Genomic DNA, 17,789 nt, shown 5'->3' with positions numbered 1-17,789 from the left:
ATCTAGCTTGTATCTTAAATTAGCCTTGAACTTGTAATAGTGACACACGTCCGCATATACGTAGCTTAAAGTGTCTCACGAATTGACAATACAAACGTTATGTAATTATTATTGGGTACACACAATCGAGATAAAATTCTAAAAACTGGCACGTAAATCCCCATGCATTTTTATATATAAAAATTATTTTACGATTATATAATTTACATATAAAAAATTAAATTTAGATGAATATTTTGCGCAATTAAATTTTATATTATAAAATATATATTACAAGGAAATAATGTGCTCCGGAATAAATAAAAAAATTATACAACGACGATCTTAAAATGATTGAGGAAGGTGAAAGGAGAGTAGCTTTTTAACGGTAATGAAGACGCGGCGCAATAAAGTACGATGCGATGCGCGCGATGAATTGATTATAAATGTATTCTATCTAACAAGAATAGTCTTGATTAATGCTCGAAGGGGGAAAGAATGAAGCCGCTCAAATTGGTTACGTCTCTTTAAAACAAGAGAGTACTTTTGCGACGTGAGTTAAATTAACAGTACGCGGGATATTAAGCGGAGAGGACTTTAATATACAACGTCGTTGTCCTTATGAAACGTCGGAGAAAGTTGGTAAAATGTTTTCCTCGCGGTGGATCGCGGAGTAGGTGGAAACAGCGAGCGACGGAGCACAACGGAGGTTAAAATTTCATGCAACCTCGCCTAGGTTACACGTGAGGAGTCGTGCTCTCGAAACAAAAGCTACGTGACGTAAGCAATTGCGAGCGCGTGCCGTTCCGACCTCGTGTTCCCTGCCGCGGAGATGCATTGTATCGTGATAATGAAAGTGAATTGTAATAACTAATGCAACAGTTGTATGAACCACCTTGAGAGAGCAACGCGTAAAAGATAGAGACTCCAATCTCGCGCGGTCTAAAAGAGATCTTGGAGAAATTTCGGCTATTTCTTCGAAAAATAATTTTTTTTAGATAGAGAGGACTCGTTATTGATTATTGCGTAAGAATTACCTATCAAATTAATAATTGGAAGTTTTTACTTCCGCCTGAGTCGCTTGTTAAAATACATTCCGCACAATGCGAAATTCACATCGCGAATTCGACGCTTTCCCTAAAGAACGTCTCGTGCCTTGTAATACGCTAACTAGCTAGCATTTAGATGTAAATGTCTATTCATTTGCATGTTTTACTTGTTTTCGTTGTGACTTTTTCGCAGTCTTTTCGCGGACGACGTGTTCTCCAGTGATACAAATAATTCGTAATTTTACTCGCGAGACTTATATAATTAAATTTCGGTAAAAGTAGTAGTAGAGCAATAAAATGATATTATACATCCAACTTTTTATATTAAAGTCGTCGGGCGTCTCTCTGATTCTTGACTCTCGTAACGTAAAACTTTGAATTTCACTGGAAAATACGTCGTGCGATAATGAGGGTCAAGCGTAGTCGGAGATGTAAACCGAGACTTTCGTAACGCAGGATCTCGCGATGCAGCGGGACGTATTCATCGTTCATGCCCTTTTGTCGGGGGTGACTAGGTCGTCCTCTTTTCTCACCCTCCGTTCCCATCTACTGGTATAACTGGCAAGTTTCAAGTGTCGTCGGAGAGACACTGTTGCTCGGGCGTTGTGCTTTCTCCGTCCTTCTCCGACCGCCCGCGCTGGCATTTCGAAACGGAAGAGACAAAGAGCTCGAAGTCACGGAACAATGAGACCTGATATCGCATGGTTGAACTACGTGCACTATTACTACTGCTACCACCACTCTCTTCTCCCTCGCGTTTTCACGCCGACATCGTCAACGCGTCGCTTGTGTGTTATTGTGCGCACGTCGGAGGACGCTTACCTCTAATGGCGTACAATTATCGTCCCTGAAAAACCCGTTTCACCCCCATCCTCTCTTTTTCACCCCCGCTTTATGGAATCAAGCGTTTTAGCGCTCGCCCCGGATGTAATTAATCCTCCAACGCGTTAACTATTGAAGACGCGTGAGCGCGCAGATGTTTACGCGTAAATTTTCTTATAACGAACCGGGAGGAGGTTTCGCGTTTTATTCGCCAGACGTGATGCAAATTTTCGCCAGTGTAATTTCATCAGCGCGTTTTCGGGGTCCTCCTATTTTCTTCTCGCGTTCGCATCGCGGGCGACAAAACTTTCACGATACGACGACACGTTGGCGGAAACCACCGAAATTCCGACGGCTTATATAAGGATCGCTTTAATTGTCCGCGGGTGCGTGTGCTCGTTATGCGCGACGGAGAGACAATTTCCGCGTTCGTGAACATGAATCCGCTACGTGAATCGTAACTGACTCTTTCGGAGCGGGAAACGATTAATTCTGCCGTGACCGCGACCGACTGGGACTTTTTCATGGTGCGCTTTCGTTACGAATGGAAATTTTTGTTTAATTTCACCGGCAGTCGCACCTGAAAAAATAGCGTCGATAACGGCCGCATCAGCAGCCGCGGCAATAATTGTCGGTCGCTGCAGCGAAACAGTTGTCCGGCGAAGCGTTTTTTTTTCCCCCGATTCTCTCCCATTTCCCGATTAATTTTCGCGCCATCACACATCCTGCTCCTCTCCTCCCCCTTCTACTTTTCAACCGAGATTACATACCGATAGGAAGTCGCTGTGATATTACTATGCATTCGCGGAATGGTTATTTATGAGGCATCTTCCGCCTCCGGTTTTAATGATCTGGTGCGAGAGAATGGGATTCTTTTCTAAGCGGGAAGTTTAATCGTTGCATTTAGAGCACAGACTCTCTCGCATCTTTCTTAAACTGCGCGCTCTCTTCCCGTTGGATACAGAGTAAGTTTTAACGAGTACAAGAATCATTTTTCTGCCGCACTATTTTTTAATCCTAGAGATATAAAGATCATGTGAGCTTGTTTGATTTCACTGCTCACTTAACATAGATCGTGAATCCTCATTTCTCTCGCGCAAATAATTGTAATGGAAAGCTAGGGCAAACTTATGATCCGCGCCTAAAAAGTTCCCTTGGAAAATAATTAATGTAATCAGAAGAGTATAGACAATTACGCGGTAATTATAATGAGCGCTACGCAATTTCTCCTTTCGATACGAACTCTTTACCGAGGTAACGCGCTTAATGCTCGCGAGAGAATCAACCCAATGAAGGTAAAATCAATGAAGGAACGAGGTTCATTGTCAGAAGAATAACAGGCAGCCTCATCGAGATGCATTGGACGTTATCTTAATATTTTGCAACGAAAGACAACGGAATTTAAATGGCTCTAAACTGCATTTCGCGTTCCTTTACGAGAGACAGCACACAGGAATTTGTTCCTTTGCACGCTGCTTATAAGCTATACGCGTATCTCTCTCTCTCTTCTCGATAAAATATACGAATATAAACTCTTGCGTGCATTCCCAGCGAAATAATCAGTATTTATGTATCTCGACAGACTGACGTTTTACGACGATCTCACTTAAGCATATAGACAATTAAGATTGACTAGAGACACGTTTTCTAACGATAAATCATTAATAAATTTCACAATCTCTCAAACAGACCGAGCGTATAATCTTGTAACGATCAAAAGATATAAGTAAGATTAATATACTAATAATAACATATGATAACGATACTTTTCCCGATATGTCAAAACTACGTGTCAACAAATCGTATGTCAAAACAATACGTCAAACTATATAGCATTAATTCTGTCCATTAAAGTAGAGTGTGGGAGGTGATGTCAGTAAGGGGGAGGAATTCGTCACGTACTACTTTTCCCTCGATCATCGTATCGACGAATAACGAATCGAAGCATCATTTTCGAAGCGTGTCGGGGCTCTCGCTCGTCCGAGAATCCTCGGTCGGCCGTGATCGTGCAACGGGCTATCTCCTTCTTCCTTCCCACCGCGGCGAAAGGCGACCGCGGCGAGCAAAAGCAAAAGTCAACGTACGTACGTACGTTCAGTTCCGCTCCGAGGCGGTGAGGATACTACTGCCGACAGTGCGGCATCGAAAGGAGTCAGTTTCCGCGTAGTCTTCGGCACATCGGTCACGCCAGGTGTTGTTTATCCACCTGTCGTCTACGCGTATATACACGGTACTCGCTAAAAGAGACAAACGCGTATATAAGGAAGAGATATCCTCGAAGAAGATGCGTCCGTCGCACCGCGATGTCGATGCTCATCGCGTCCGAATCGCGCTGCTCTCGCTGGGTGAGTACGATGAGAATCGCGTTGCAATCTGGCGGATTTAATTCTGTAGCAAGTTGCGAACGGGCCAATCGGCGAATTCACGGTTCGATAGACGCGCCGAAGTCCCCGGGAGATGCAACGTGAAAGTCTTAACGGCGAAACTTAGCCATCATCTCTCGGATGGAGGAAGAACGGATACGGTCGGACATAGCAGTTGTATAATCGCCGTAACATCCGATATTATAGTGCGGCACATGAAATGTAATGCACGAACGTGTGCATCGATCGCCCGAGACGTTCGTGGTGAACGAAACGCTTAAAAATTTCAGCTCCATTAGGCATGATAAATAAATCTTAAATGGTCATTAATTACACGGTACAACGGACAAAATAATTATTGAGTTCCGTTAGAGGATTATGATAGATGGATGCCTACATATAGAACACAAAGCGTTTGTTTTCATTATATAAAGATTTTTTTTTTAAATTTGAAGGTTGGCCACTTTTAGATATTTTTAGATATTTAAAGCCATATCCGACTTTATCTCAAAGTATAATTTTTAAATAACAATATAAATAAATAAATATAATAAAGCCGGAGATTGGTCCAATATTATATAATTAAGTTATATATTATATAAAGCTACATATATATATATATATATATATATATATATTGTATTATATTATAAATATAAATAATTAAAAAACCGGATTTAGCCCTAAAAATGGCTCGTGGTGAACTTTCAAATTAAAAAAAAAATTATGTATAATAGAAACGAATGATTTGTGCTATGAAAGCATCAACCATTATAATCCAGTAACAAAACTTAAAAATTATCAAAAAAGTTTGATTTTATTGTACTGTGTAATTATTTTCAGTCTTAAGCGAGAGATGTTATTTTGGCCCTATGAATGTCAAAGCCTCGTAATCCTAGCCTATCGATTCGCATTGACACATTATCATTATAGCGATTGTCGAGATGCATTCTCGATGCGAATAGCAAATGATCGCGCAGTGTAAAGCATATATTCTAGAGTCGCCATGTAAACATGTGCCTCGTGACACGTGTCGAGATCTCCGAGGAGAATCGAGGGCAACTGGTTAATATCGCATAATATATGTATACCTATATATGCCCGTTTCTCCACAGATCGGAGAACCGCAAACCCCGAGCTAGAGTCGTATCTCCAGCTGACGATAGGCTTCGTCCCCGCCGTCGACGACCCCGACGTCGACAACGGCGGCGACGTCGACAGCAGTGTCGGAACACCACGGGGAAATCAAGCGTTCTCCGCTTTTATTTGCATAAAATGATGGGACTGACCACGTCACGTTCGAAACGTGAGGCCTCGCTGATTTTTCCTGCAAATTTTATTATTTCCCGGCACACGCGCGCGCGCACACACACACACACATACACCTATCTCCTTCGTTCCGTAGCATTTCGAATTCGCGGAAACAACACGGCGACGACGGTCATTAAGCCGGATGCAAATGGGAGAGCACGTCGCGTGCGAAGAAATTCCCAACGCAAATCTTTCTCTCCCGGCGTGCCGCATACAATTGAACACAGAATCGCAAACTTGAAAGACCGGAAGGAGAAGGCAATTGCGAGCGAGGGAAAAGAAAATTTGAAGGTTTAGAAGGCTGCCAAATATACATATATAACGCGAAAAAGTTCCCGTTGTAAATCTCTCGTCTTTAATTCTGCAGTTCCATGCTCCATGTTAACTAGAATCGCTCTTGCGCGAATCTTAAAAATCGTAATAAAGCGCGCAATAACTAAGGGCGAATAAAGGGAGAGATTTGGGTCAACAAAAAATCTCGAGTGTCCAAAGGCACATTTGTAGCCTCGCTAATAACAAGGCAAACTAAATTACTGGTATTAAATTGCCACACATTCTCGCATCCGAAGGATGTCAAGGCGAGTGGCTCTTACGGTCGCGTTTTTAAATTTTATTTATTTTTTTTCCTCTCCGCTCAACGTTTACACAATCGCGCCAATTTCGCACGCTAGCATTTCGCGTTCTCTGGAAAGTGTTTCCGTGCGCGACGTCTCGTAAAATCCCTGACCGGCTGAACGGCGTCGCGCGTCGCGAAACGAGATTATAGCGAATTCACGGTAAAACCTCCGGCGGTACAAACTAACTCGTCGCTCGTGGATATTTTTAATTCACGCGAGAGACTCGATAGAAAAAAAAAGGAATTAAAAAATATGAAAAAAAATATATAAAAAAACCGCTTTTGTCAACGATTGTAATCGACGAGCGAGCTGAGAGGCATATGTTGTGCGTCTGTACAAACATTATCGGACCGATGGATGGCTCGGAATCCCAGCAGCCCGCTATCATCCCCGGCCTGGCGCTATGCCGGCAGCGAGCCGGCACTTAATCCCGGTAAATATAGTCGGAATTCCGCAGCATTGTTGCGCGCATACAACGAGCATCAGATTCGAATATTACGTGCGTCATGCTAATCGCTCTGTCGCTGAGCTATACTGCGATTAATTATCGGTTGAGCGCATAACTCAGCTCGCGCGCGAGCGAGCGAGCAAAACTTGGGAACGGAAATCAATTTTCGTCGGATCCAAATCCTTTTTGCTAAAAGCGTTATCCGGCAATCGCCAGTGATATTTCCGTTCGACAAACGTCATTGTCGTCGGGCAAATCCCGCAAAATATTAACACTACGCGAAAGGGAATCTGGATCGCAGCGTAATAATGGGCGGATGTAGCTCTTCGTATAAGATTCGATTAAATTTTAATTTAATTCGCTTGTTGGTTGCAAGATTCAAGAAATTGGACATGTCTAAAATGCATTTAAAAGATAACTTTTCTCGGTACAATCACAGCGCATTTTGGAGTTACTACAAATTTTAAGTAAAAGAGACACGGAAACCAGCTGCCAGCTCTGACAGTTAATTTTGGAAGCTCGCCATAGTTTGCTGGATAAATCTGCAAGTGGCTGACCCCAAGTAGCTGAAATATTTATGCGAGAGTCTAGTCAGGATATTATGTAAACTGTAAACGGTGAAATAGAAGGATTTTCGGATCACTCGACGAGATCGTATCGCGTCCTTGAATTAGCAAATCACAAATTATGAGATTCATAGAATTTACAATTTAAAATCTTACAAGTAGGTTAAGATGCGAATAATAAAATCTTTTTCGTTATTACCGCGGCTGCTTTTAAAGTAGCGATATATATTACGTTTTCCTTTACGAGAGAATCAGACGTCGACGGCGGATCAACGATGAATTTTTCAGCGTGCTTAAACCAGAAATCCCTCGCTCGTCGAGTATCGGGAGTCGATTCTGAGGTACTAGCCTCGATATCGATGCGCTCGGGCGTATCCATTAAATCGCTCGATATTGATAGTAGTTGTAAATACGATACGTGAGCCAAAGATTCTTACGATCATCCGTAGAGCAAACGCTGACAAAGGTCTTGAGAAAACTCCCCGTCCGCACGACTCTATCCACTTCCTCGCGTTCCTCCCTTTTTGCAGAGAGAAGAGAGAAACGACCACCCCTCGCGTATATACACAAACGTCTCTCCCGATCGTGAAACTCCGCGACGGTATTTCATCGTGTTACGTGCTTAGCTTGGGTCGTTTTTCTCCTTACAACGGAATCGATTTTCGCCGACGAGGCGACCGTAAAATTTAACGACGTTAATTCGGGGCCAGACCGGAATCCGTATCGCTACGAGACAATCGTGTTGGAAGCGCGTTAAGTATCCCGGAAGAGGGTGTAAAATCGAACCTGCGCTAATTTTCGTCGGCAGAGCTTAACGCTTTAGAGTTGAACTAAAATACGTTTTCAGAGAGAGAGAGAAATTACTTTTAAAAAAATTCTTACATCTCCAAAAAATATAATTACTTTTTATGACCGATAACTTCAATCTTCGATACATAAATGCACATAAGTGTGCCTTTCGACGGTATATACGCGCGACAGAAAATAAATATAGAACATGGAACACGAGAGGAGTTCGCGCAATACATTCTGCATGCAACGCATTTATTCGAGGTACTTCAAAGGACTACGGCTCTAGGTCCTTAAGCGCCAATGCTGCTTTGCACGTATCCTTTCGAGTCTGTCGAGTCTGTTCAATCTTCTTAGCTTAGCAGGTGATAGAATTCCTGATATCTTAAATGCTAAGCTTTTCCGGATTATGCGGCTATATAAAATCGAAAATCGAGCGAATAAACTTAGAACTTGAAACAATCAAAAGACTCTCCTGATCCTTCCGATTCGTTATTCGGCGCGATCCGTGGCGTATTGCCACATTTGCCTGAAATTCTTACCGCACAGCCAAACAAATACTAACTCTCGCACTCCCGCGTTTGCAATGCTCGAAACGAACGGAAGAGATCCGAGCTACGAAAGTTTATTAATTGCGACGCCGAGGCCGCACGCGCGTTGAATCCCGGTCGCGACACAAGTAGTAATTTGTGTTCGCAACGAGTTTCTCTCACAGTCGGTAACGAAATATCGGGGTATGTCGCGGTTTTCGCACGTGGGACCTTAACAAGTTTACTTGTGTTCGCAGAATCGCGAGCCGAGATACGTTAATGACAGAGCGCGGAGGGGAAAAAACCCGTGAGATAAAGAGAAAAAAAATTCGCTGTAGAACTCTTTCTCGTTCGACGCAAGACACGTCTCGCGTGAAATTTGCACGACGCCGAGAGACAAAAGGAACGCACGCGATATCCTCAGGTATATTGCGATAAAGCACGCCAATCACGCACATCGCGTGTCCGTAACGGGACATATACACGCGTCTTCAAACGTGTAGTATATGTACGTGGGAAGTCCTCGTTAACGCGGCACGAGGATTTTTCATGCGTTTTTACTTTCGTTCGCTCACACAATGCCCCACCCTTCTCTTCTTTGCCTCTCCCTACGTGAAGATTTATAAGCAGTTCGTTCCGTCTTCATCAATCTTACCGTGCGCGCCGAACACGCTGCTCGCTTTGGGAAACGAGGCGAAACAATGCACATAATCGGACAACATTATTAATTAATGAAAGGCGAGAATTTTTTTCTCCTCCTCTTAATTGTTACACAGATGGACTTTTAACAATGTTCGTATATTTCATCAATTGCTCTCCTATTTCTCGAAGCTATATATAATTTGGACGGAAATTCTCCGAGCGAGTTTCCGTAGCGTGGAAAACCGTCAACTGCGTCAATAAAATAACGCATATATATGTATATAAATGCGACAGAAGTGTAAAGGAACTTGTTCGCGCTCTGCAGTGGGAGTTTTTCCATCCTATATCGACCTATACACGCACAGTTCACATTCCCGTATAAGGTTTCGCGTGGCAATTGCGCGGAGCGTATTATTATCCGTATACAAGTTCGCCTTTTCCCGCGTGCGTTCGCGGAGAAGTGTGTATATACGTTTTCGTTTTCCCCCGTGTCGAAAGAATCTCCTTCAGGGACCACATTTTCCGTAAGGCAACGCGCGAGCGAGCGAACAAATTCGCGCGTTGTGATTTCATTCCCTGCGTTTTATACTTCTGTTTTTTTTTTCCCCCGGTTCTCTTTCTTTTCACCATCTTTGCTCGCGACCTCCACCTTCTCGTATCTCGCAATTCTACGCACGAGGGGTTTCTGCCCCTCCGTTTGTGTACTAGTGATCCGTAATATAAACCGATACACTCGTATATCAGACTGCTTTCACCACCGCCTCTGTAAATCACTAATATCCGTTGTAATTAATGCAAACCGATTCGCTATTTCGCTAGTGTTACGTTACGGCGTTAATGCGCAAAATTTACATAACACCGTTATAGGGACGATTACGTGGAGTGAAACTGTGCGCGAGGAAAACCGACACATATATGTTCGCTCGACGAAATTGAGAGTTTTGCATACGCCCTATTTTTGGAATCGAACTCTATATGTGCTTGATAAGAATTTTCTCTCGGTTCTCCACCGAGACGCGATGAAAATGAAAATGCGCGGCTATGGTGAAGGGGTGAAAGGAGACGGAGACAGAGAAAAACCGCGACGAGTCGATAATACAATTTACAATCGTGAACGATGCCGTATAAATTTTTATGATGATCAGGTAGCAACGGCGTTTGATACAGCTGTATATGCATTCAGGATGGCGCCGGAAATACAATGTGAATCGCGCGCAAAGAATAAACGCCGATAAGGGCGATGTACATACACAGGCGTTCGATGACGACGCCGGTGTTGGACGTGGCTCGAATCGAACAAACAATCTCCGGGTTCCATGTTCCATAAGCTCGTACAGAGTGCCGTCAGCCCGACTTAATCACTCGCGGCGGACTAGCCGCGAAAATGAAATTTAATCCCGGCGTCGATCGAATTACGGCGACGCCTCTTCTCGTGGAAGAGACAGATTCGTTGGTCTAGTTTTGCGCCGCAAAAAGTAAAAAAAATAAAAAAAAATCTCTCTCGGAATACGTGCTTTGACTTTGGAAATTCTACGCAGAAAAATCCCGCCTTAAATCTAGTCGACATTACAGAGAAAATTAAAAGCCCGTTAACGTTCGCATCGGCGAATATTCAGCAGGATGATACATTCGGCTGTTGCGTAATTTTTTTGAATTGTCGTGAGACCGCGGATGATTGAACGGACAAAACAGCCGAGAGAAAACAATCTCCGCTTTGTTCGCATTCCCACGCCGGTCGAACGAATCAAGCCGCGAAAGCGGCTTTCCTGCATGCAAATTTCGTGCATTCCTGTTTCGTCGAAATTACGTTTCTCTTACAACTTCCTGCAGGAAGCATTAGCCGATTGAGAAATCCGATCGTGCGTCCGTTTGTCGATCGGCCGTTGTTCGCTCGTTAATAAATAGAATTCCTGGGACGCGGTGAACGATCGATACTCACGAAGGTAGAAAACGAAGGGGAAAACGATAGTTATCGAGAGCTTTCAAGCTCGCGGAAACGCTACCGCGTTATTAGTCAACGGTAAAACGGTCCACCGATCGCAACTATAAAGATCACTCTCAATGAGAACGTAATCTATTATTGTATATGCGAACGTACGATCTGAATCATCATTTTCAGTAATTTATCTCTAAATGCTTGACATAATATTCCTATCCACTTTACGAATGTAGAGGAGAGTCACAGTTGTATATGTATATATTGGTGCCTCCTTTCGATTTATCATGCAGGCAAAGCAAATTAAATTAATCATGTAACATCTGTAAGATGACTCAAATAGAATCATTTCAAAACATAATAGCGTTTATTTTTATCTCAATACGCGAGATTTAAATTTCTCTATGCTTATCTCTCGCTTTCAAAATGATCGACTCAATTATGCAAAGGATATTTACCGCTTACGATGCGAGATATCCTCGTTCGAAAGTTCGATGATCCATATCAGTGGTGATACTGTCAATCATCGGTAGGATTAAATGTTTCACCGTCCGATCGTTATTAATCAAGAGGATTCTGCAGGTTAATTAGAAACTTACTTAACCGCCGATTATATATATATATATATAAAATAAAATAGAGCTTAATATATTTCTTAATAATATTGATAAAAAATCGAGTACCGATTTAAGTATTTCAAGATTTAGAAAATTAAAGCGCTTGAAGAAAGAGAAAACCCAGTGATTAATATTTCTAAAATTGAGCACTGTCGGAGATTTGGAAATTCTGCCTCAGAATATTCTGCGTGCTTAAAGAAAGTGAAAGTAAAATCATCCGCGTTCAATAAAACCATCCTTTCAATTCGATCGCGTGTATATAACGTGTCACGAATGCGCGATTTAAAAAACTCGAGATGCGATAATGTCGATCTGACTTCATTAGCGGTAATGAATGCCGATTGTCAGGCGACTTCTTGCGAGCCGTAAAAAAGCGCGATTTCCACAGCATCGATTATATGTATAGATGCTTCCGCATTAAGAGCCATTGGGATGTTGAAAAAGCCATTGCTGCCGCAGGAAATGGGGAAAAAAGCGCGGCTGTCACCGCGAGAATAGCGGTTTGTGAAAATTTAATCTTGCATCCATCTCTGACTGTCGCGATGGCCAGTAACATTTATCGCGAGTAAATACGTCTCGCGTGTTCGTACATCGTATGAAGCTCTATACACGATACTTTCGAAGAAGGCGATAGCAGGAGTTTACACTTTCTAATGCAATATTTTTTAAACCAGTTTTCCACGAAACAGAAACAATTTTCGTAGAAAACTTTATTAAAATTTTTTTTTCATAATTTTATATAATTAATACAAATTTATTACACCATTAAATCAATATCAAAATATTTTGCACGCAAAAAGAATGAAAGAAATGAGAACAATATGAATATTTATAATTGAATTGTCTAAAAATTAAAATTACGCAGTATGGTTTTGCAATCATAATTTCGTATTAATTTGAATTTATGTAAAATATTAACGAGATATAAAACCGAAACGTATTGACTCGATTAAAAAATTGATGATAAATACAACCAAGCTTTCAACAACCATTTCTAATATTTCCTGCACTATCTGTGATGTACCGTTAATATTAATTAATATTAACTCTCGTTTGCATCTAACTTATAGTAGAATCGACGTTCGCAGTAGCAAACATTTGTCACAATTATCAACGTATATATCGCTGAGAGAAAAGAATGAAAAAGTAGTCATATTTTTTTTTGTATACTACATTTCTGTACTTTCATTCACGTACATGCACCTATGTCGTTGCCGCGTGTGAAAGTGCGACGAATTTTTCCCCCGTGATGGATATTTGTTCCGATTTTAGGTATCGTCGGGTTATATGTTTTTCCGTTATCGCGGACAAGCGCGGTTTTACATGTCCCGACAGCTCTTCAAATACGTTTTACGCCATGCGGAATGCAACGAGTCTCGAGTGCATCTCGACTTTTTAACAGAATTAATTAATTTTGTGTAAACATACACGCTCGATGACACTTTGCGTACATTTTTTTACTGCTACTGAATCGGAATTAATTATTTCGAAGCACAATTTAAATGTGAATTGCGTGACCCTTCGGTCACACGGGGCATAAATACAAATTTATATAGAAAATCGCGGAGAGAGACAGGGCTTTCCATATTTGCGAAAGTCACGTAGCTCGCGTTAAAAATTCGATAGCGACCGAATAATTAAATTAATAATATTTTAAGCTTTTGAGCGTTTTAGCATATAGAGCAAAATGCGGCAGTCCATGCCATTTCCGCGCTTCCGGCAAGGATAAACTTCAGGCATGCGAAACAACGCGAAATACCACGCGGAATAGCGCGCGCAGTCGTGATAAAGTATGTTATAATTATACACACTTTTATCTCCTCGGTTCATTGGTTTTTGCGCGTTCGAATATCGCGGAGTACAATCCTTCATCACCGACGAACCATCCCCGCCGCGACGTATCCGTCGGGAATATTCCTGCGACTCTTTGCGCTAAACGTTAGCGGGGCAAACACATTTTCCGCTTTTCCTCCCGGTCAATCATTTGGCGAAATTAAAGTTTACTAGGGATTCAATATATCTCTTTCTCCGATATGTATATGTCTGTGTTCAACGCAGCGCGGATAGGTAGATATAGGACTAGCCTCGGGCATAATATTTCGGATAAAGGATATCGCGTATCATAAAGCGCGATGTAGTCGTCAAACAGGGAGCGACGAAGGGGCGTCAGGGTGCCTGGTCGCGGAAAACGGACGCGAGGCGAGAGAGAAAGAAAAGAGCGGAGAAAACGAGACGGAAAAAGAATAAGAGGCGGGTAGCGACGGCGATGATGGCGTTCTCGCCGCAACGAATTCATAACTTTGTAGCGTAGAAAATTTTACCGCGGCTCGTAAAGGAGAGGCGCGCGCTATATATGGCGCCGGCCAATCGGCAGCGGAAACGAGGCGGCGTCGTTCCGATGCAAGCGCGTATTTACGGCGGCAAGACGATGGATCCGCGATGATCGAGAGCTCGATATCTCGTTCCGTGCGAATTACGATCGGCCGCAACCCCTGCGAGAGGGCGAAGACTCGCGCCCGATGAATTGCGACGAGAAACAATTTTCGCCTTCTTATTCGGTCGAATAAATACTAAGTTGACAGCGAGAGAGAAACGATTCGACAATTGAAAAATAAAAATAAATATAATACTGAAGATTAACATTTATTTACGATTAAGTAAACTTATTTGTTTATATTTATTTAGTTTGACCATTCAGAAATCAATTTTAGAAAAATATATTTTTTTTAATTATACGCTCTACGATCCTTTAAAGAGAAAAGTACTTGTTTGGTAGAACGAACAAAGTGCAAGCGACAAAGAAATATAAAAGATGTAAAAGGTGTGAGAGATGATTTATTCCTTCGTGAAAATAAAAGAGAGAATCAAATCATTATGGAAAATTCGAATAAACAATAAGTACAATACCTGTTGCTCTTGAGATTCGAGAAATATCATAAAAAGTTGTAAGAACGAAAGACATATTTCCAGTACCGCGATATTTCTCGAGGACAAAACAGAGAATGTAGATTCGATTTCGTTACTCCTTTAGAATTGCAAATAATAGATCTTGGAATTTTATCATATTTTAAAATTTGAATTGACGAAATATATATATATATATATATATTGGGATTACAAAAATTTGCATATCTTCATTTCCATAATTAGAACATTGAAACCTTGAATTAATATATGTTTTTATCTCTGAAAATCCTTGAATCTCAAATAATATTTATAATACATAATTCAGGGATATTCAAAATATGCTCCACGCGAATGCAATGTTGCAAATTGATGTATGCATGACCATGATTAATCATTTAAATAACATCCTTGAATCTCAAATATTATTCGGAACACGATCAATTTACATCGATTTTACAACAGTGGCATTCACGTAAGATATACAATTTTGATGCCTCGAATTAAGAGCTGCGAGATAAAAAATGTTAGAACTCCAAACGATTATAACGCGTATATTCATTTTTCCTACGCAAAATACGCTTCGTTGAAAGAGTTGTCCAACTCTTGCATTTTGTTCGTCCAATCCCAATCTAGCGGCGGCCGCATATTCGCGAGGACCATAAAAGATTGGATACCATACGGCTAGGGGGTTCGACCGAGAAACGGCCGTAAAAGTCCATCGCCGCTGCTCGAAATTATAATAATCCGGTGATATACGAGGCGTTTCTGTAACGATCCCTAAACGCGGAACCATAGACGCGTATCATATTGAACCCGGCGGAAACACACACTGGTGTTACGTTTCGTTAATGTCCGCGTCGCGCGATCGGTTTTTCAATCAACCATCCGGCGAACCCGTTATTATGCGGATGCGCGTCGCGCAAAACTCTCGTTCGCATTTTTACGCCCCGCTGTTGTAATTTTACGATCGACAAACAGTCGACGGATAGCCCTCCACGCGGTATAAATTGAACCGGAAACCGCACCGAAATTACAATCAGCGTACATTTCGCATCACTTCTTGCTTAAAAAACCATGCTTATCGATCAAATCGACTGAAAAACACCCTCATAATAGCGTGTCGAATATCGTTTACGTCGACTCGATTTCTATTTTTCGCAACTCGCGCCTCGCATTCGCTTTGCTCTATTAAGTTATCGATTATGATATAATGAGATTCGAGTAAGAATTTATCTTATGGACACGACGACGTCATATCCGCGAACAGCATGCGTCCTTTCCCTCGAAGAGAAAAATTTAATAACGAAATTATATTACCAGGACATTCAGGGCTTCCTTCTCGTTCAAGCGCTATTCTCCGCGAAATCGGTGGCCTCATTTTTCACATTTTACATCAGCTGTTTCGCGTTATGCGAGAAGCCAATCGACTTTTCGATCGGCGTTAATAGCGCGACGTGTGTATTACGCAGTGATGCGTGCGCGAGTATGAACAGAAACGTTAAATTCGGTTAATGTCCTGCGGACAGGCGAGTAGATGAGGTTGCTCTGATGTTGATAGGTTCGAGAATAGAAGGAGAAAGGAGGAAGAGAGAGCGAGGATCGAACCGAAACCGGATGCGAGGATGAGGAGCGACAGGGTGGGCGGTTTACAGGCGAGGGGACTGTAAAGCGGTAACCACAGAGCTCGGTATGGGAGCCATCGGAAACAGATTGCAACTCTCTCCACCTGCATCAACTATCTCACCCCCTATCGTCCTTTCCTTCTCACCCGCTGCGCCGCTGTTCGTATTTATCTCGTTCCTTCTCTATCTCTCCCTCTCTGTCTCTTATTTTACTTCCTCATTCGTTGTATCGTTGTTCTCTCTTTCTCTCCCTCTTATACGTACACGTGTATATGCATCCTGACATCGCCGTCTGATGCACCACCTCCATGCAAACTACCCTGCTTACTTCGCGAGCACAAAATACCTGACAGCCCCATTGCCAGTTCTATTAACAGGTGTTAGAGCGTGCAATTAACTCGGAATCTCGGCGTCGAGCCGGGATCGATCAGACGCGCGGTTGTTTGTCTTTCGCTGGGACGACACCGGCGAAAAAGGAGAGACTGTGTGTGCGCGCGCACCGAATTTAGCACCGAAATCTCATCACCCTGGCAGGTTTTTGCGAAACGTCGTCGTCCGAATTAATTGCGCGCAATTTGCATCGAATAAACGGAGAGAGAACAACGTCTTGAATTCTCGCTCGCTATAGGTTTCTCGCACCTGATAAAATCTGCGTTAATAAATTATCTTTTTACAGGATTAAAATTAAATAATGGGAATAAAGTGTTCGAGATGAGCGATAAGTTCCACGCGAGATTTTTAATTTTAATTTGCCTTTTTTTTGTGGTTCACCTCTTGTAAAGTCCCTCCCGAATTAATCTTACTAATTAGTAACGCCGAATGAGATGATATTGGGTGTGTGAAGTTGGCACCCCTATGTTATGCTATCATAGTTCTGTTAAGAGTTCTGAGTTATTTAGAACCATAGGAAGAGGTCTTGATAATTTTTAGAAATAGTTCCGGTCATTACGATAACAAAAATCAGTTTCAAAAAATAGGGGTGCGAACTTCACATTTTTTTACACATCGAGTTCCAATAGTTTTGAGCAGAGTTTTAAGGTTCTTTTAAATAGTTATATAGTTCCTGATTTTTTTTTTGAAAGAGTTCGGCAATTTTTAGATAAAAAAACGTACCTTCAATGTCAAAGAGATTTCTAAAATATCTTCGATATTGAAAGTATGTTTTTTTATCTTTCTAAAAATTGCAAAATTCTTTCAAAAAATAATCAGAAACTATGTAACTATTAAACAATTTAAATTAACTCAACTCACGGTTGCTCCTTTGTTGCCCGATGCCTCCCCGGGCCTCCTTCTCGTAGAAGTTTCGAAACATTTGCACTCGCGTTACTTTTTTTCGTTCGCGACGCGCGGCGACGCCCGGGTTTAGCTATCACAATCTTCGACGCGTGTCGGAAAAACGCGAGACTCGCGAGAGTTTATTTACGCGCGAATAAAACCGAAGCTCCATTTTCGCGTCGCCGTTTTCTCCAAGACCCACTTTTCGCAGGGATTTATCGAACGAAGATGATCAAGAGAGCGACTTCGCCGCGACGCACTCAAGTCGCCGAAGGATGCAGCGAGACGAACATTGAACGCGATTCACGATCGACGA

General features: G+C 42.0%; 2 protein-coding genes across 5 annotated transcripts in view; one reads left to right on the top strand and one right to left on the bottom strand.

Annotated features, from left to right (window-relative positions):
- Qin (tudor domain-containing protein qin) overlaps positions 1 to 17,789 on the bottom strand; it is a 153,537-nt gene that overhangs the window by 103,381 nt on the left and 32,367 nt on the right. The window lies entirely within an intron of this gene.
- The window catches only part of LOC145939083 (uncharacterized), a 35,348-nt gene continuing 21,542 nt past the window's right edge, over positions 3,984 to 17,789 (top strand). The window contains exon 1 of the mRNA XM_083043168.1: positions 3,984 to 4,195. Coding sequence (XP_082899294.1) covers positions 4,135 to 4,195 — 61 coding nt within the window. The 5' untranslated portion in view covers positions 3,984 to 4,134. The remainder of the gene's footprint in view (positions 4,196 to 17,789) is intronic.

This window comes from Prenolepis imparis, unplaced genomic scaffold (genome assembly GCF_030444845.1).
Source record: "Prenolepis imparis isolate NDT839.2.m4 unplaced genomic scaffold, iyPreImpa1.0 SCAF_7, whole genome shotgun sequence".
Classification (NCBI taxonomy): domain Eukaryota; kingdom Metazoa; phylum Arthropoda; class Insecta; order Hymenoptera; family Formicidae; genus Prenolepis; species Prenolepis imparis.
This window is presented reverse-complemented; position numbering and strand designations above follow the sequence as displayed.